Source organism: Macrobrachium nipponense, chromosome 1, assembly GCF_015104395.2.
Source record: "Macrobrachium nipponense isolate FS-2020 chromosome 1, ASM1510439v2, whole genome shotgun sequence".
Lineage (NCBI taxonomy): Eukaryota > Metazoa > Arthropoda > Malacostraca > Decapoda > Palaemonidae > Macrobrachium > Macrobrachium nipponense.
In genome coordinates, this window is record NC_087200.1 from 89454728 (window position 1) to 89475018 (window position 20291).

The following is a 20291-nucleotide window of genomic DNA, read 5'->3' on the forward strand; positions in this document are numbered from 1 at the left end:
CTTCTTCATTGTCTGCGATGCTACTCATTCTGACGTGACTCGCGTCTTTGATAATTATTCTGGCAGGTATTAAAAAAAGAATCAAGTAATCCTTGAAGAACAGATCTACAGCTTCCTTTTGCGCGTACGTAGGTGTGAATATACATATATAACCTGCTGCGATCAGCTCCGCTTCCATTCTCAAGTCCTCTGCGATGAGACTGGAGAAGCTGCTTCTGCGGAAGGTGTGACTAGCATAGTAGCGTGGCACTGATGCCATTTCCACGTGGGGTGCCTCGTGCTCTTTTCACCTGGAGGAGGAAGGCAAAGGAGCGGCGGTTTAGTGGGGAGGGGGGAGGGAGGTAAAGGGGATCTTGCTCCTGAATGTGGGAGGAGGCACACGTGAAAACGAGCTTCATTTTTTCCGTAAGAATTGAACTTGAGAAGTCTCCTCCTTGCGTTCCCTGAACGCGCACACTCACGCTACCGTTTTGGGCTCCACAATGGTTTGGACGTTGTTACAAAGAGACTGGAAAGCCTTGGAATCGATAGGTATTTATAAATAGCCCTTTTTGAAGTCTTGTCTCCTTTCACATCGACTGGATGCTAATGCATTGGTTGCCAAGGACCAGGGGAATTGTCTTTCATCCTCATACACTTAGTGAGGCTGGATCTGAACAGGGAGAGTTTGCCTACGTAACCCTTTTCTGCTCACCTGTACGGTACTAAATGAGGTCAAAAGGTGTAGCTCGCTGCGGCTAAGTCCCGTACTTCATATTCCCACCAATAAGTGAACCATGAAAAAAAAAATCCAAAGCTCCCGGAAAAAAAATTAAATAAAATGAGTGAACGTGACGAGACCTTTTGTATCGTGCGGATAATAAAATGGGCGTGGCCTCTGTATCCGCCATGAAACAGTTTCTAATATAAGGATAGTTCCGTTAGACGGCGCGTGAGCAACTAGCTATGCTATTTCCTGTCCCACAAAACCATCGCTGTGTGGAGGAGGGAGGGTGAGGGAGAGAGTTAAGGAAAAGGGCTAATGCCTTTGGTATGCGCCAACCCACATATTGTCGACTGTTACGTACTAATTATAGATGGTCAGGTATTTTCCTGCATTGGACAGACCATAGCATACGTCACGAAGTATTTTATTTTCTTGCACTGGACAGGCCATAGCACATATAGCGTTAAGTCAGTTATAATAATGAATAGTATGCCGTTTTATGAGGGGATTATCTTCTGTACCTTTGTAGGACGGTTCGTGATAAATGTATTGTGTGTGTGTGTGCTGGTGATCGATCTAGGACAGTCATTTTCATTCATTATATGCCAGGCCTTCTGTGAAGAGCTAAGTAGGCTTTCTCTGACAGTACGGGTCTCGTTAGCAGCTGTAACAAGGGTCTTTCGTCATTTATTGCTCTCCTCTCTCTCTCTCTCTCTCTCTTCTCTCTCGTCTCTCTCATTCGCCTCTCTCTTTTTTACGCCGGGTCCATCTCACTCACTCCTTTCACTTACTGCTCTCTCCCCTTTGCTCTTCTCGCTCTCTCTCTATCTCCTCTCTATCTCTATAGATAGATAATAGATAGATGATATAATATATATATATCTATATATATATATTCTATATATATATATATATATATATATATATATATATATATATATATATATATATATATACAGGGTATGTCGAAGTTATGCATATCCTTCTATTCATGCTAGGGAGAGAGAGAGAGAGAGAGAGAGAGAGAGTCAGTTGTGTCCAGCTCATTCGCTTTCACTTGCCTCGGAGCAGGAGCAGGAGCTGCAGTAGGGGTTCATTGAACGAAGCAACAGCAGCAACGAGGCAACGCAGCGATGACGAAACTCTCCATGCGTTGTTTGACGTCGTGGTGACGACTCGCATGTTTCCTCCTCTGATAAAAAAAAAAAAAGATAGAAATTTGTGATTTTGTACCGTTGCCAGAACTGGGTTAAGAGGCTCCAGGACCGTTTTTCGCTTCCTGTCTCGTCGTCGGAGGGTTTGAACAACGGCCAGTTGATATCGCGGATTATGCTACGAGTGCTTTCTCCGAGGGGATTTCTGTTTTCTTTAAGGAGGGGGGCGCAGATAGGGGGGACGATTGGTTTTGTTATCCTGCTTGGGATTGTAGATTATTTGATGTATGATATAATATATACTTTTTATGTGTGTGTGTGTGGGTGTGGGAGAGAGAAAGAGAAAGCGGTACGCTTAAGTTAGATTAAAAAGACATCAGTGAAACATATATCTAAAATGAACTGCGAGTCTTCGGGTCGGGCATCGCGACCGATGTCAATTGCAGGGTCATATTGCGCGGACACAGATCTCGCAGCGTGGGGTACCAGCATCATCAGACTGGCTGCTGTCTAGAAAGTTAGCTTTCCTTTGATTATCCGAAAGTCAGACCAAGGTGAAGAACATAACCTTGCCTCAGGTACTGGGTTATTCTCCCTCCTACCCTCCCAAGGAGGTACTCTGCCGTCCCCTTCCCCTCCCCCCCCCTCTCACCCCCCACCCACCCTCTTTCCATGCCTTGTTCCCTGTCCCCTGTCAATTGCTTTCTTTCTTTCTGTCTTCGGAGAAACTGCGTCCTTTCGTCGTATCCCTATATTAATAAAAGACGTCTTTTCTTTAATTACAATGTTGTCGGTCTTTGATTCTTCTCTCTCTCTCTCTCTCTCTGTCTGTCTTATCGTTCTTCTATCTAAGCGTCCTTTCTCCCTCCGTCGCCTCTCTCTCTCTCTCTCTCTCTCTCTCTCTCTCTCTCTCTCTCTCTCTCTCCACACCTCTTACCCTTCAGGTGTCCTTTCTCTGCTTCTTTCTCCAAGCACACGGCTCTTTTCTTCTTGCCTGCATCTTGAGATTGTTCCTCCTGGGTATGTGTGACGGTTCGTTGGGCATCCGTGTACTGTGTATAATGTGCTCCACACATATGTGTGAATATATATATATATTAAATTTTTATCATTTTTGTTGTAAATGCACTTAGTTCAAGATTGTTTATATATATATATATATTATTATATATACATATATATATATATATATATATATCTATATATATAATATATATATATATATATATATATAATATATATATATATACCGCATATATATGTGTTTGTGTGTGTGAGTGATATGTTGACTTTTCCTCTTGTTACAAAATGAATTAACAGTGAGATTAGGAACCTCCCTTTGCCATTGGCAATGCAGTTTTGTGTGTGTGTGTGTGTGTGTGTCCCTGTCCCTTGCATAAGACTTAAGGGCAGACTTTCGTACTGTAAACGCAGCAAGGGACACAGGTGTTGTTGGAAGTCTTGGATTGGACGAGGATGGTGGCCAGTTCGACCTTGTGAAAACCAGGGCTCGATCCTGAAACATGATCCCTCTACTGAAGTCTACTGCTGACTGCTCAGCGTCATACTCTCTCTCTCTCTCTCTCTCTCTCTCTCTCTCTCTCTCTCTCTCTCTCTCTCTCTCTGGAAGTGGAAGAATGATCTGCCAGGTTTTCAATAGTCGCAATAAGGCATGCGTGTTGCAGTTAGATTTATAAAATTGCATTTGCCCTTAAGACTCGTATTTTTTTCTAAATCCTTCTATAGTTTCTTAATTTTCTTTCCAAATGTGGGTTCTCATCAGTAGTCTTGTTTTCTGGAGCTTTCTCAGTAGTGATGATGTTAACTTGTTCATTTTTGGAAAGAGTACCGAGCCTTGTTGGAGTAAAATGACAAGTGCTTTTCATAATGGATAAACCAGTGACGTCAAGGCTTGGCTGCATAGGCTGACGTTATTGGATTACAACCTCTCCCCTCCATAGCAGTCACTCCTTTTGCAGACGCCAGCAAACTCTTGGTTGAGTTTCTTCTCTCAAAATGACACCCACGTGGCCTGGCTCACGTTTCCTGAAGCCTGTCTGAGCGTGCAAAGAATGATCACTGAGAGCCGCGAGACAGACAGAGAAGTAATGGATGTGTGGTCGCATCATCGCAGGGGCTTAGTCCGACACTGCTGAAATGGTCACGGACCCTCCGAACTAGGTTATAGACGGTGTGGGTGTACGTGTGTATGTGTGTATTACTGGTGTATCCTGACGGGTGTTTGGAGTTGGTCAGCACAATTAACGACATGAAGGTCATGAAATGTAAGATCTGTAAAGTAGCCCTGGGCAGTCTTGACGTAGATACATTCAGTAATGTTCGTGGTGGAGGATTCTGGGACGATTTGTTCCTCGAAAGAATAGGGTGTGTCATATTTATTATGATGGAAACTGTTTTCCTTCTTTTTATCTTAAAATCACGACTCTTGTATTAGATGTATACAACAGGACACAACTTATTTAAGAGGTCTCACCATTGGTACTCACAATTGCTCACATACACAGATAGAGAAGTTGAACATCTAAAAAAGAGTCATCCATGAATGTAAGGGTAGAGAGAGAAAGCGTCATTTTCCGATATAGAAATCAGTAAGCCATTAACATTGCATGCATGAATGCATAGCAGCACCAGCCGATAATTGTTCAGTCTACTACGCCTGTTGACCTACATCGACATGCAGTAGAACCAGTGTTGACCACCACTCGGAACTTAGGGTGATATATCAGTTTCATCTAGAAATGAGGTAGAATTCGAGTTTCCAAGGGTGTAGCTTACCGGCGTTCGAGTGTGCTCGAGTGGAATGGGCTTCCGCTTCATTGATGAGCATTATTTTACCGGAGTTTATGAAGTGTAGAAATTTTCTATGCCGAGTGTTGCGTTGCTTTCGTTTTTTTTTTTTCTCGAACTTTTTTCACTATGCTGCGATCCACTGCTTATACTGAATAGAATTTGTCACCTTTTTCCACGGAAATTTGGTTTTACTTTTAGAATATCCGTCAGCTGACAGAAGTCATACCATTGCACAATATTTTTAATATTTCGAAAGTAGTGAATTTGAGTTTGCCCTTTTTATTTAAGAACGTACGTCAGTTTTATCAAAGCGGATCTGCCTTTTTTTTATATTAGCAAATATAAAAATAACTTGCTCCTTCGGAATGACCTAGAATATTTTAAATGCTCGAATCTGGTATAATATGAAATATCCGTTTCATAATTAGAAATTAAATTAAATCATGAATAGTTACGTATGTAAATGAAATTGACAAGTGAAAATAATGAGAGCAGTAATTCAGTTAAATTGATCAGTATTTGATCATTTGACAAAAGTGGCCAAAGTTGATGAAATTTACGGATTCGGTACAATTCACCCTAAGTCGTCATTATTTTAATCATGGGTTTAATAATCTGCTCAATTAATTCTGTAATTGCTCCTGATTGCAGTTGAAGGCTTCAAGTGAAGCTGGGCGTCTGATGAAGTTCCACTACCCCTTACTGTCTCCCCTTCCCCCCTCCCTCATATACAGTAGAATTAACAGTAAAAACGAAGGTGGCTAAAAAATATGAAAATATTGCAGTTTTATCCTAAATCGTGTATCTGCTAAATCACGTTGGCTTCTTTGTAGGTCAAAATGAGGGATTTTATTTATTTCGTGAAAGTTGTTTCAGTACACGACTATATTAATTTCCATATGCAGGTGATAGTTGTTCTTCCCCTGACTTTTGAAGGCAGCTTGTTTTTTTTTCTATTTGCATGTCACGCTTTAATAGTAAAGGACAATTTTTTTTTCCTATCGGGATGGGGAGTAACCTTGCCTAGTGTACGCCTCTTAATAGAATTAGCCTGACCGTGAAACCAATAAATCGCGCGAGGCGTATTTTAATTTGTTCCGTTGGCTCTATTCATCCGCTCAATAAGCGAGCAACGGTTGTCTTATCATTATAGAAGTACAACGACATTGACCAGTCGACCTTCAGATGCCTACCAAGGCCTTGAAACTTCTGGTTTTGCGCCTAATACCTTGCATATTTGACTGCACCTTTTTTTTTTTTTTTAGGTCTGGTAATTGCGAAGCCTAGTTTTCTTAATTTCCAAATCTTGAAGGCTTGCCAAACGAAGTGCGGAGCTCTTGATGAAGCCAGTAGACACTTACAAAGAGCTACACTTAAATCGGAGGAATTTGTTTTGTTCAAATGCCGTGGCGTGCAAAGCTATTGCATCTCTCTCTCTCTCTCGGGCTCGAGTTTTTGTTCCCGTTGGGTTGCGTAATTCTCCCAGACGGTGAGGTGCACATTTGTACCCATAGCTTCTTGTCTGCCACGTCGTGCGTTCCGTTTCGTAGTGAGGAAGCTGAAGGTCTTATGCAGCGCCTTCAGTCCCAATTTATCTTCAGATTGGTGTTGCTGGAGCAACATCATATTTAGAGGTGTTGTTGAAACTAGGTGCTTTATCCTCCGCCTCATTGTTGAGGGGACGGGGGTGGGATTCGCAGTATGAACAAGTAGTATTGGTAGTATTTATATTGCCGTTGTTCCTTTTGTAATATTTCGTAGGTATCCGCTGATTAAAAAGTGTTTGTCCTGTAGCCGGAACAACTCTTATTCCATCCCATATTTTTGGCAGCTACGACCCATTATTATCACCTGTAATAATGTCTTATGACACATTTGTATTTGGTTGTTAACCAAAGCTGTACTCTCGTTCATTGTGTACGTGAACATTAAAAAAAAGTAAATGAATTAAAATGGAAGAGATAGAAATGTGAGTAAGGCGAATGCCGTGGAGAGTGGGCAAGAGAAAAAGAAGATGAGCAGGAGGGTATTCGTTAACAAGTGTTTGTGGGCAGCGTCGGGTGTGGTAGTGTGAGGGCGCCTTGACTCCTGCGTGAAGGACGGTGGGGTACCTTCACAAATATCAACTCCTCTCCTCCTCCCCCTCCCACGCAAGTTCCCTCCCCCCCCTCCCCCTACACTCAGGTACTTGAGCAGACAGACCCAGAGCTTCTTTCTCTTTTTTTTTCTGTTGACACGCAGAAACAGAAGTTATTTATACTTATGATTTTAATACTTTTAGTGATGATAACGATATTCAATAACCGTTCCTTTGTGGTGGTGAACTTCTGAAGGTGCATTAGGAAACTTGTCGGCTTCTGATTCACTGTTTGCAGCTGACTCACTGTTACCTGATGGTGTTTTTAGCTTGTCTGGTAAACTGTAGAAAGTCATAATCATAAGGCTGAACAATTGGGGCAAGCAATAGGCCTCTTGACTTTAAAATTGTAGAGGTTGGTGGAAATTTTAATTTGAGACTCAAATGGTTTCAGTAGGAACTTCCTTCTTCTTAAGGATCGACCCTGTAGTGTGGGAACTTGTTTCCATCTTACAACGGATATTGTTTCAGTGAGATGTCTTCTCTAAACTCTCATGTTATTTTAGTACAATTCTTTTTTCTTCTTCTTTTATCAAGCTACTAGCTGGAAGCGTTACCTACCAAGGATTAATTTTTTAGTTTTTTTTTCTGGACTGATGAACGATTAAGTGCAGCACTTTTCCTCAGAGCATTGTCTTCCTCCCTTTCATTTTAAAACGCCTTTAAGGTCTTCTCCCCCACCCATCCGAGCACTTCTCAGACCCGCTGTTGCTTAACTTCTGCTGGTCGGACGAGAAGCTGAGTTTTCCTTGTTCAGATTTTGGTGAATGAATGTGCGCATTTGTAGGGCTGTCGGTTTCTGGCTTGCTTTCTCTATCATTGTCGAAATTAGTACACTGTGACTAATCTACCTATCGGCTTTCTGGCCTGGTTGGTTAGGTATGAAATTGTAAATAATATGAAATATGTAACCAGATTTAGTGCAGCTTTTTTCGCCGAAATACTACTTCAATGAGCAAATAATTTTCGTAGAATTAAAGCAGAGAGAGAGAAAAAAAACTTGCATTATGCTGTAAAAAGAACTTATGGCTATACAATGCATATATACATCACCAACCCCCACCCCCAACCTCGACAGCTCGTTAGGTCATGAAAAATGAAAGAGGATGGAAAAACGAAACTGTCTCGTACCTATGTTAATACGAAGAACGGGGGTTGTGGGGGGGGGGGGGGGGTCAGTCTTTTGAGACCCGTTCTGTGTAGATGAGCAAAGGGGGGAGCTTGGTGTTCGGAATTAGCTACAGGACTTCAGGACGGCTTGCAGTTGAGGGCACTGGATGACCTTGGGCGTCTTAGGTAGGATGTGTTTTGATCGAGAACCCGACATTATATTGGTACCGTTAAGACTTGCTCCACTCAGACACCCTTCCTTTGCTCTGTGAAGTTGTCCTTTGTTGTTGTTGTTGTTGTTCCTTCTTCCACTCTGCTCCTTCTCATAGTTCAAGTGTTGTTTTCTTTCATCTGAAATGGGGCGTTGTTGCTTTTCTCTGACAAGAGGTGGGGTTAAGTTTCGTGATGAGCTCAACAACTTCCTTTTTTCATCACTTAAGGAGGAACTGCAAGTTATGCGACTTGTTTCAGACGAATTAAATTGATCATAGATGTAAAATGCTTGGGATTTGGGGTTCAGCAATTGCCTCAGAAAATAATTAAGTATATAAAAAAAATCCTGTCCATGTTATAGGATTACATTTAGTAACCATGTCATCTCCTCCAAGTATGTTTCGTCTCCTTCCTTCTCCGCTCTCACTCTTAAACTCATTTTTTTTTCCCCCCGACGTATCAGTGGACGCACAGACTGACCGTGACTTTTAACTCAAGGACTTACCTGGAGTCAGGAAGTGAGCAAACTGGTGTTTTGATGCAATGTTGATCTAGTTTTTTTCTATTATTTTTTTTCCACTGGAATTAACTCGGAGGTCCAGATAGGGGAGAAGTTCTGCATCTTTATTATTCTTGCAGATTCATTCCAGATAAGGGATAAGCATATGAACAACATTTCTTTTCAGCTTTCATTACATACCCAGGTGAACATTCAAGCACTTTAATGCATTCTTCTTGTTCTGAACTAATTAGACCAGAGTTTTAACTTTTTTTTCTTATCTTCTTGCAGGAATTATGACGGTGACGTTGCTCCAGTGTGAGGGCGTCAAGATGAGCCTCTTCCAAGACCTTAAGCTCAAGCGCCGAAAGGTTGACTCCCGGTAAGAGAACTGTTGGAAAAAGCTGTTAAAAAGATCCAGGTTGCTCTGTATGGATACGGTTCCTGACTAAGCAACCTGGAAGATCTATTAGGTATATACGTTGATTGTTCTAAAGGAATGTGGTTGCTCATGGGTTTAATTTCTGTAAAATTTATTGCATTGCCGTATAATTAAAATTAATCGTTACAAATTCATGATGTTTATACTCTAGTATCTTTATATGAGTAACTTATTCATAATTGCCTATTTTACATGTGAACTTACTTAGCTGTAACATTTATACGACTGTGTAAGCAAACTTACACATGAACGAATTTTGTATGACGTTGTTATAGTAACACTATACTAATTTAGCGAGCATTAGAATAGGCATAGAAATTGTCTTATAGCGTCAGTACAGCTGAAAACCAAAACAAACAAATAAAATATAAAGTTTTATGCAGGCTGGGGCAGGTGAAGTCCGCGCGTGAAAGGAGCCACATAAAACTCTACGGGATCATCTTGCCAAATTTTACTTACTCCGTGGCACATACCAATTCGAGAATTTTTTTTAAAGATTACAGCCACTATTAATTGTAGCATGATATTCTTACGAATTAATGTATATAATCATAAGTATATTGCTAATTTCCTTTGATTAACCAGTTTTATTCATAACACTAGAATTGACAAGTTGTTTGCTATGTGGTACTATATGTATGTAATGTCTAGTGTATATATATATATATATATGTATATATATATATATTATATATATATATATATATAGATATATTATATAATATATATATATGTGTGTGTGTGTGTGTATGTGTGTATAGTGCACATGAAAAGACATTAGATAGTAAGAGAAAAATGTCTAAAAGTACTTCGGGTTCTATGGAACTACTGTACAGTCATACTGGTATAAAAATCTTCCATTTGTTTACTTTTATTTAAATTTGCAGTAAACAAACAGCAGATAGTATAGGACAAATGGGTGAAAGCGTTTGATAGGTTTCGTTGTGTTTCCCTTTCAGTACTGTTTAATTTTTCTCTTAGGTGCAGCAGTGATGGCGAAAGCTTGGCGGAGTCATCGTCGTGCTCCCCGGACTCGGGGTCATCAGGAGGGGAAACTTCCTCCTGCAGCCCAGTCCAGCCCCAGGCAACGTACCTGCCACCGGAGTCACCCCGGGCTTCCCCTCACTTACATCCCCATATTGAAAGGTAAGAAGGTCTTTGGGTTAATTTTTCAGGGACACACTGCATCTCAAATTTGAATACTACCCTGTCATCAGTCTCATCCAGAACCTCTACTTTTTTTTTCTTTTTTTTTTATTGAGGATGAATAGAACATTTGAAAATGGAATTGCAATAAACTTCCTGATAAAAGGGAAGATGTTGTATAGGTAGTTTTGTTGCTTTATCACATCTGGTAATTATCCAGATTTATTTTGTTTTGTCTTGATTTTTAAAGCTAGCCGCATAACTGCTGTTTAGATATGATCTAAAGTATTTCTTTGCCATGATGTAAAAATGTTTGTCTTGGATATAACTTTCATGTTAGCTGTATTGTATTATTGATTGTAAATGGAGGAAATTAACATTGTTGTGCATATTTTCAAATTAACTTAAAATTTCAGGTCCTCCCCTGACAGTGCTGGAAATGAGTTCGGAGAGGTCAAAAGCAGTAGAGACTATGAACAAGAAGAAGATCCCCGTGATGCTCATGTCTTTGATGGAGGTGGAACACAACCAGTGTCTTCATCTGGGGTGTCAGTGATGTCTCACTCTTCTGGTATGCAAGATGCCCACCCTAGTGATGAAGTTGACCCTCCTGAAAGGATGTCAACTACCCCTCCACCTCCTGATACTAGTGAGCATTTACCAGAAATTAGCTCTGTATCTACAGGCACACCCCTTCCGCCACCATTGGTATCACTGGCTCCTCCACTGAATGGATTGGGTGCCATGCCAGCAACCCCTTACACTCTGGCTGTATCCATGGCAGGCCTAGCTCCTAGCATTGCCAGCTCAGCAATGGGCCTTCGTTGTGGAGCGCCCGTTTCTGTAGCACCACCTTACTGGGTAGGAGGAGGAGGCAGTGGTGGTGGTGGCAGTGTGGCAGGCCCTGGAGCCAGTCGTGTGAATGGAGTTCGACCTGAATTAATAAGTGGTGGTATTGTCCAATCTTCTCCCGCTGCTCCTCCACCAGCAGCTGCCCCAGCTGATAGCAGTAGAGCTGGGTATTCACCCCGTCTACAGCGCACACCTACAGTTATTATGGGAGAGGCAGGGGGAGTTAAAACAATGTTTTGGACAGGACCAAGTGAATCCATTACACCAGTATCTCAGGCACCACGAGAAGTGATTTCATGCCCCAGTACTCCTTGTGTTTATGGTGCGGATACAAGTGATGCAGTGCGTGCCTCAGTAGATGCCCTCATGTCATTAGGACAAGACAGAAGAGGATCACCCCCACAACTCTCCCCGTCTAGTACTTTATCCCTGTCACCATCAGCCCGCTCTCCTATAACTCCCAGTTCAAGGTCTCCTCATACCAATCCCCCAATTTCTCGTTCCCCATATACAGTAGCCCCATCTTCTCCTGGTTACCAAGTAGTACGTGGCCTAGGGTCTCCACAAAGTTCCCCCGGAGACCTTCATCTACTACAGAATAGTTCTTATGTACACTCACCCACCAGTGTTGAAACTCAAAGACATCCTTCAGCTCCACTCAATATGGAAAGACTTTGGGCTGGAGACAGAAGTCAGTTGCCTCAAACTCAGCCAGATTCTCAAGCAGCTCTCAATCTAACTACTGTCGGGATGTGGGGAGCTCGTGCCAATGGCATGGATACTGGAGTTGGTGTTCCAGCACAGCCTACTCAAACAGAAGAAGATGAAGATGACCAACCAATGATATGTATGATCTGTGAGGACCGGGCAACTGGTCTTCATTATGGCATCATCACTTGTGAAGGGTAAGTTTAATTGCTATATTATTGTACAGTACTTTATTGTCTTGATAGGGGATTTATCAGATTGTAGATACAAATGTTTCTTGCTAATAATAGAAATCATTTTGCAGGTGCAAAGGTTTTTTCAAGAGAACAGTGCAAAATAAGCGGGTGTACACTTGTGTAGCTGATGGTGATTGTGAAATCACAAAAGCACAGCGTAACCGATGTCAGTATTGTCGATTCCAGAAATGTTTACGTCAAGGCATGGTTCTTGCTGGTATGTATCTGAAAAGACTGGACTCTTTTTATTCTGTTAAATAAGATTAGTAGTACTTTTCATGTAAATATCTTTCATTCCTGTTTGAAAACACGGATAACAAATTTGCTACCTGTAATTTGTAATAGCACAACTTTCTTCTCATTCAATTTTAGCTGTGAGAGAAGACCGAATGCCTGGCGGTCGTAACTCTGGAGCAGTATATAATTTATACAAGGTAAGAATTTGTAATGGTCTCGAGCTTCTTTTAATCATTTGCATTGTTGTTACCCCCAAGAACAGTTTAGTAACAGAAGGAATTTGATAGTACTATTATATTCCATTCTTGCTAGCTTATAAAGAAGAAACAAGAAGTTTTGACATTTGAAGAGGTTGACACTGCCAAGAACCCTCCCTTCACCCAGCAATGGAATAAACAATGTGCTGTGAATAAACTTGTTTTGAAAATAAAAACAAACTGTGAAACCAAGTGAGACATTTTAGACTTGTATTCCCACATCACGAGACTCAGTTTTTTTATTTTTATTCTGTATTATTTCTATTATTTACATTATCAGATTCATTAGTTCTGTAACTGAACTGAACTGATTATAATTTTTTATTAATAAAAGTAATTTATATGTGTTGACAAGCAATTATCATCCTGATGTGAACACTGTTTGGTTCATAACGAGAACACTTTTCCACTAATCCTTTGGAGCCAGTGGTTTCTTGTAGGTTTTTTCTCAACAAGCTCAAGGACAGATGGTGAAGGTTATCTGCTTATTAACAAAGTGTAGCTTATGACTAATATTGGAATGGAGGTAAGGTGCCATTGCCCCTCAAGCACGATCCTCAATTGTAGCTTATAGTGCTTCTTCTTTAAGCCCAGAAACACTGAAATATTGCATAATACAAGTAACAGCTAGCTTCAGTTTTGTACAATGAAATTAATTTCTTTGTGTTGCTATAATAATGCTTGTTGAGTCAACTTCAATGGAAGAGCCTTGCATAATGCTTGTTGTTACTTGCTAAATGTTGCTCCAGTGTTAGCTTTGGTATATATTTGTGTGGCTTGTCCTAGGATGTTCATTTAATTATGAAAAATAGAGTGGGTATATGCTTCTATAGTATATATATCTTTTGGGTAGTTTTAGTATTGGAGAAAATTCAAATGCATTAAGTTTAAAATATCAGTGCCTCAGCATTACAGGTATACTGATCTTAAAAGCAACCAATACCAAGTATATATAATACTGTACTTGAACAAGTTCATCATTACAATATTTAGTTGTAAAATAAATGAACAATATTTAGTTGTCAGATAAATGATAGTTGTTAATATTAAAACTGATCAGTATTTTATTCATTTGAGTGTCCAGCAGCCAAACCTATTCTTGCTATTCAAATATACCTGGGTAAATGGGAATGCTATTGCTGTGAACTAGCTTAATGGCATCAATCTCCTCACATTCTTTAAAGCTGCTTTATGTGCTTCATTGTTGGTCATACATTTTAGACATTTCCTGTCTATAATATGGCAAAGCCTTTTACATTTATTTTGTTGCCATGCATGGCACAGTCATTTTCAGAGTTCAGTTGGACATGTTTTGTCACTGATGTGTGGCCTGTTTTATTTTCATGCCTTATCTTTTCTGGCGCACTGCATGTAATTTGATTGAAAATAGTAAAAAGTAATTTTGTTATTCATATCTTTATTCTTAGTTGGTGCTGGTTTCTGTTATATTCTGTAGCTATTAATATGTTAATCAGTGAAGTTCACTGTAGCATTTCTTTCTGTGAACTTTGTAAGCATGACATTTAGTTTCATTAAATGGTCTTAAATGCTTTTTTCCAATATAACTTGATAGAAATGAGTGTATTCACCCTCTTAGATGTAGTGTTAAGAAAAAAGGACTGCTTTGATTTTGTCTCTTTTGTGGGAATAGGACTCTGCAATATATGTTTTTGTGACAATACAGTTGGAATAAGAGTGTGTACTTGAAATAAACTTAGAAGTGAAGGATAGTGTCTAAATCCTTTCCGTGAAGACAAGACCTCCAGTGACGACACTGATTAAAAGCAGTTGTGTGGAGACTCCTGTACACAACAAATGCTTCTTGTGTGGCACTGCATGGACCAGTGAGAAGATACTAATAACGTTGTTGGGTATCAGGTCATAAGGAGTACTGACCATAACACACAGAAATTACTCCTGTAGCCATTTTGATATACTACATACTAGGATTGTATTGTACTTTGGATTTTATGAAACAGTGATCACTCTTATAAATTATTATGAAGATAATTAAAATATTTTTTATGTTGAAACTTACCATATTATATTTCATCCGTTTGAAATATTTAAAAGTTTACCGTATAATTTGTTTATTCAAGGTAAAGTACAAAAAGAAGAATAAGAAGAATGGTCAAATGAAACCAGGAGCCCCTGCCTCTGAGAAGAAATTAAGCCTAGATCCATTGATGACGTCAGGTACAACTTCTTTAGCGAACTCTCCCATCCCAATGCCAATTTCCAGTGCCCTCACACCTCCTGTCACCTCGCCCATTACCAGTGGCCTCAATAGTGGGCACATTCTTAAGGCTGCCCTCACCAACCCATCAGAGGTAAGAGTTTTGTTATGACCAGATGATGAACAATACCAAGTTCAAATTATTTCTAGTTATTAAATCAGTTTGACTTCATACAATTCTAGTTATGAAATCAGTTTGACTTCATACAATTCTAGTTATGAAATCAGTTTGACTTCATACAATTCTAGTTATGAAATCAGTTTGACTTCATACAATTCTAGTTATGAAATCAGTTTGACTTCATACAATTCTAGTTATTAAATCAGTTTGACTTCATACAGTTGTATCTTACAAAACCTAGCATCTAATTAATATGTAACAAATGCAATGTATTTCTTGAATGTTAAATAAAAGGTTTGGGCTGTATTAACATTGAATTTGCATATTAACAGGTAGCACATTTCCGGCAACGACTGGATAATAATGTAACTTCAACTAGAGAGAGATTGTTGCCGTACCCTGTTGCAGAGGCCATGATCCGGTTACTTATAGAATGTGATGACTTCGAAGACATTGCTACTTTGAAGGTACGTATGTCTCAACAATTTATTTTCCATTATATTGCCTTTTAATAAGTGAAAAGTAATTCTTTGTACACTATTATAATAAATTAATATATAATGAATTTTTCAGAATCTGGACGATTTACTCGATCACAAAAGTGACTTATCAACCAAGTTACGACAATTGGGAGATTCTATATCCATAAAACTTGTTCAGTGGACCAAACGCCTTCCTTTCTACCATGAACTCCCAGTTGAGGTCCATACGCGACTTCTTACACACAAGTGGCATGAGCTTCTGGTCCTCACCACTTCAGCCTATCAGGCAATTTATGGTCTTCAGAAACTTGGGTCCAGATCTTCAGATGGTACTGAAGCAGAGTTCCATCAGGAGGTAATTACAATCTCAATTCATTTTTTAAATTTGTTAAATAAAATTTTCTTATTTTAAGAGAAATCAAAATTCCCTATTTTAGAAATTGACAACAAAATTTGAATATAAAATTAATGCCCATTACGAATTATCATGTAATTCCTACAGGAATAGGAAGCAATTTTCCAACTTAACCTGCAACAAGAAACTAAAATATATTTTTATATATCCTCAGGTGTCCAACAATCTTTGTACCTTGCAAACCTGTCTTAATTCTATGATGGGTAGACCTATTACAATGGACCAGTTGCGGCAGGAGGTTGGCGTGATGGTTGAAAAAATTACTCATGTCACATTGGCATTGCGCAAAGCCAAAATACAGATTGAGGAATATGTATGTCTGAAAGTCATAACCATGTTGAATCAGGGTAAGTGTTATGTTGCAAGTTTTGTATTGTTATTCTGTCATTTTGTAATTAAACATGCTTTTATTCTTCCATGTACAGTGTTATATACTGATTTTAATTTTGTCATTAAACTTGCTTTAAGTCTTCCATACATGGAATTCTGTTAATGTTTTTCTTCTTTCTCAATAGTTGCAAGGAGTGGCCATAGTGAGCTGGAAGTAATTCAAGAGAGGTATATGAATTGCCTTCGAACATACTGTGAAACCCACTACCCTTTCCAACCCAACAGATACCAGGACTTACTAGTCAGACTTCCAGATGTAAGTAGAGTACTTTATTATATTTGAAGATATGTACTGTGTATTCATTGTCAGTATTTATTAGCTTTTCATCTTCAAGAATACAAACAGTTGGTGAAACAAAACTTAAGACAGCCTACACAATTCTAGTACTTAATCATAGTCCTAAGTTTGGGTTTCAGTTGTCACAGCAAGGGACATTCTATAACTTGGGATAACTGTGATTACTGAAATTTGGGATGTAATAATGTTAGATCATATATGTAAAGGTATGATTCAATTTTTCCCTAGCTGACAAAATGTCACCTGGAAATTTATAAAGAAATGTGTTAAATTTTTACCTTGCAGACATAATGTCACCTGGAAATTAAGTGCCACAGAGTAAAATTTGAAGTTTAAATTTGTCATAGTTGAGGTCATTATCTAGCTAACATGGCATCGTCATTACTGAAAAGGACATTTGATTAGAATTCTCCCATGTATATCATTACTTCTAGGACAGTTGAGTTGAAGTTCTCCAGTATAAGCACAAGTTTATAATTTTAACCAGTGACAATGCAAGTAATGTTCCCAAAAAACATTTTTATTTATCGAGACAAAATATTATCTGAACTAAATTGATAAAACATATCAGAAGGAAAAAATACCACAGAAAACAAAGTTTTGAAATCTTATTGTGGATGTGGTTTCAGTCCCTTCCAAAAAGTCTTAAGTATATTTACTCTCGTCTCATTATGGTTATTACTATGGGATCTAGTCTAGAACTGCATACTGGAAAAAACATTTTGAATAGTACTTACAGTTGTAATAGCTATTAAACATTGCTTTTCATTTTCTTGCAGATCCAAGCAGCAGCAGCAAAACTTCTAGAAACCAAGATGTTGTACGTCCCTTTCCTGTTGAACTCCACCATCAACAGATAGCAATAAATAGATGGTTGGTTCTTCAAGCAAGTCAGCTGCAAGGCGTCTTGCAGTGAACCATGTGCCGTCCTATGTCTCTGCTGTGGCTAGCAGCTTTGGCCCTGCTGCAGCCACATGCTTCATCTCCACGCCTAGCAGCCACCTACATCATGACTGACTCTTCCAAGGATCAGCCTATGAACGTTACCAATATCTGCATAAAGCGTGTTGTTAATACAGTGACAATCTAGCCAGAGCATTTATTTTGCTAAAGAAAGAAAACAACACTTGTTTTTTCCTGTGGTTGTGCTACCAATTTACCTGTGATGGGCTATGTACCAGTTTCTGATCAACTTATAATTTCCTGTAAACATTTTATAGAGAATTTCTTTAAACAGTTTACCAAAGGCTTTCTTTTAATAAAGTTATGGGTAATGTAATGGGACTCGAAAAATCCCAGTTACTCTCACCCTCTAAACTACAGAGATACTTAATGGCTGTGTGACTGGAATGGTGTGCAGTTATCGGTGGTACAACTTCCCTTCTACTGCTTATATTATTTTATCACCACCGTCTATATAAATTTCTTACTAGTCGCTGAACATTGAGTCTACTTAAATGGAGAAGTCTACTTTTATGGTGTTCTCAGTAGTATGATCAAGCACAAGACAGTGTTAAGGAGTTAATCCTTGCAGTCCAACACGGGTTGAAGATAGGTGGCAGTAGGATGGTAAAGTACAGTTGTGTGTGGGCTTCAGTGTGTGATCTTCACCTCCCTTCCTATATTCTAGGAGGGAGTGCTTACATGGGTACCTGTAAGGATGGGCTATAAAATCCGTTCACTACTAAAGCAGTATTGGATGAACGGCTCCACTTTTTAGTATTACCAACAGTAACAAGGAAACAGTTCCTAAAATGATCCTACTAACAGTTTCCACTGCACTGATCTCAAGGTGCAAAGAGTTATTATTCTTAATGTCTTGTGACGAACACATCACTTTTAGATGTTAAGGTTTATACAGATTTGTATCTCAAGAGGCACATGTCTCCTTATTGTCCTGTGCTGCCATATGACAAATGTAACATTTATACCTTTTAATAAGGATGGATAATTCATTAGAAGTAATATATGGGAATAAATCTTTTATTAAAAGTATGTTTTGTAAATACACTTTTGCAAATGAATTTTTTTGTTTGTACAGTTTTCGGTACTAGAGCTGGTGTATGTTGTGAAGGTGTGAGTGTGCAGGTCTGTGTCCACGAGTGGGGCATAGACGGAGGCAGCTTACAAAGTGCTCATTTTTAATATTTTAAATATTGGTTTTATTTTTTTGCTTATCCTTGTACAGTTCCATCTATTTCATGTTGGTATTTCATATTCTGGAATTTGTCTCCTGGTGCAATTTAAGGTATACTAAGTAAATATAGAGGACAAAAAATACCTCACAATTAAATTTCAGAATGTTTTAGTTGCTACAATGAATGTGTAACCATGTGTGTGATAACATTATTGATATTTTTGCAATTTGGAAATTCATTTTTCTGCTAAATATCTTCGTAACCTAACACCAGTGCCATACTTAGAGACATATAAGTTACTGTTTAAGTTACTGCAATGTTATTTGTCAGTTTGGACTGAAAACAAAACATCTTCATTGCTTGACTGAGAACCCTGGGAAAAAAATCAAACAGAATACTGGTATATTTAGAGGTAATAAGAGAGACTGGCACTAGTCCTTGATCTCATGTGTTAAAATGAGTTTACATTCATCGAGTAATTTTTTTATTTTTCTAAAAACTATCTACTGTAATTTTGATCTTAGCAAGAAAGTTCAGGTGCAGTAGCAATGAAGAGATAAGTCAGTCCAGAATGTGTCAGGCAGCCATGAGCATATTGTAAGCTGAATCCTTAGTGTAGTCAAGCAATCAAATTTGTTGCTTCTATATTTAATGAAATAAATAAGTGAACTTTACAAATATATTATTAACCTTCAACTCCTTTAAACCTCAGTACTCTATACTATTTCTACGGAACATACCTTGTTTAGATCAGAAAGCTGCATTCCATAAATGTCAAAAAAACTTTGACAAGAAAAGAATCTTGTCAAGATCCATCTATATGGATGTAGATATCCAACCTGCTTCTCAACCAGCATAATGATATGCATCTTGTTTTGTTCCAAATCACACAAATGTGCTACATAAATACAAGATGGAGAAGCTGGAAATGGAAATGCGATGCTCTGTTCCTTTGAATATAAAAAACTATGTTGTATGCATAATAAAATTCCTGGGAAAAAGGCATTATTGCATAAACATGAAATTATCTATTAGTAATCTGTCGAAAATTTTAATCAGCAAAAACTTTCACTATTTTCCCTGGGTATGCAAACCACCACGTATTTCTCAGTGTGAGGTTAATGATATGTGGGTGCATACTTTTCAGTCAACAAGCTATTTTTTCCTTAGGTATCAGGGACTAAGTGGGGTTGTGGTATCACTAGAGGCTCTGGTTTGGATACCCAAGAAAAAATATAAATTACTCAAAAAAAATTGGGACTTTTCTATAAAATACAAACCATTGCCTCCTCTGCAGCAATATGCCTCAAGTAGGAAATTTAACCAGTATACTTTAGCAGGAAATTAGTCTCTACTGCTTGGTTTTACACCCACCTGAAGATGTCTTGATTCACAAGCATAGGAGCAATGACTCCTGCAACTTCCTATACACTATGCACACACCATCAATAACGCCCTGAGCTAAGTGAGAAGTATGGATTCTTGCTCATTTAGGAAAACCCCAGTGTAGCTCCTATGAAATTGCAGAACAGCTATGATCTAGTCAATAATGCTGATGGGTTCTGATGAGAGCTCTACCACCCACCCCAAAACCCTTATTAAAACAGGTGAGCAGAGGGAGTCACACTTATGTCTTGCAGAGAAAGGAAGAGGGGGAACCAGTCACTCAACCATTCAGCCTAAAGCCGTATGTCCTCTAGGTC

At 38.9% G+C, this 20291-nt stretch overlaps 1 protein-coding gene across 3 annotated transcripts in view; it reads left to right on the forward strand.

Moving 5' to 3' along the window:
- The window catches only part of LOC135219448 (hormone receptor 4-like), a 55753-nt gene extending 36487 nt beyond the window's left edge, over positions 1-19266 (forward strand). For all 3 annotated transcript variants that reach the window (XM_064256240.1, XM_064256239.1, XM_064256241.1), the window contains 11 exons: positions 8922-9012; positions 10054-10218; positions 10635-11975; positions 12083-12231; positions 12387-12448; positions 14608-14838; positions 15198-15332; positions 15439-15702; positions 15917-16109; positions 16278-16408; positions 17230-19266. In XM_064256240.1, coding sequence (XP_064112310.1) covers positions 8922-9012; positions 10054-10218; positions 10635-11975; positions 12083-12231; positions 12387-12448; positions 14608-14838; positions 15198-15332; positions 15439-15702; positions 15917-16109; positions 16278-16408; positions 17230-17310 — 2843 coding nt within the window. In that variant the 3' untranslated portion in view covers positions 17311-19266. The remainder of the gene's footprint in view (positions 1-8921; positions 9013-10053; positions 10219-10634; positions 11976-12082; positions 12232-12386; positions 12449-14607; positions 14839-15197; positions 15333-15438; positions 15703-15916; positions 16110-16277; positions 16409-17229) is intronic.
- The last annotated feature ends 1025 nt before the right edge of the window (positions 19267-20291 follow it).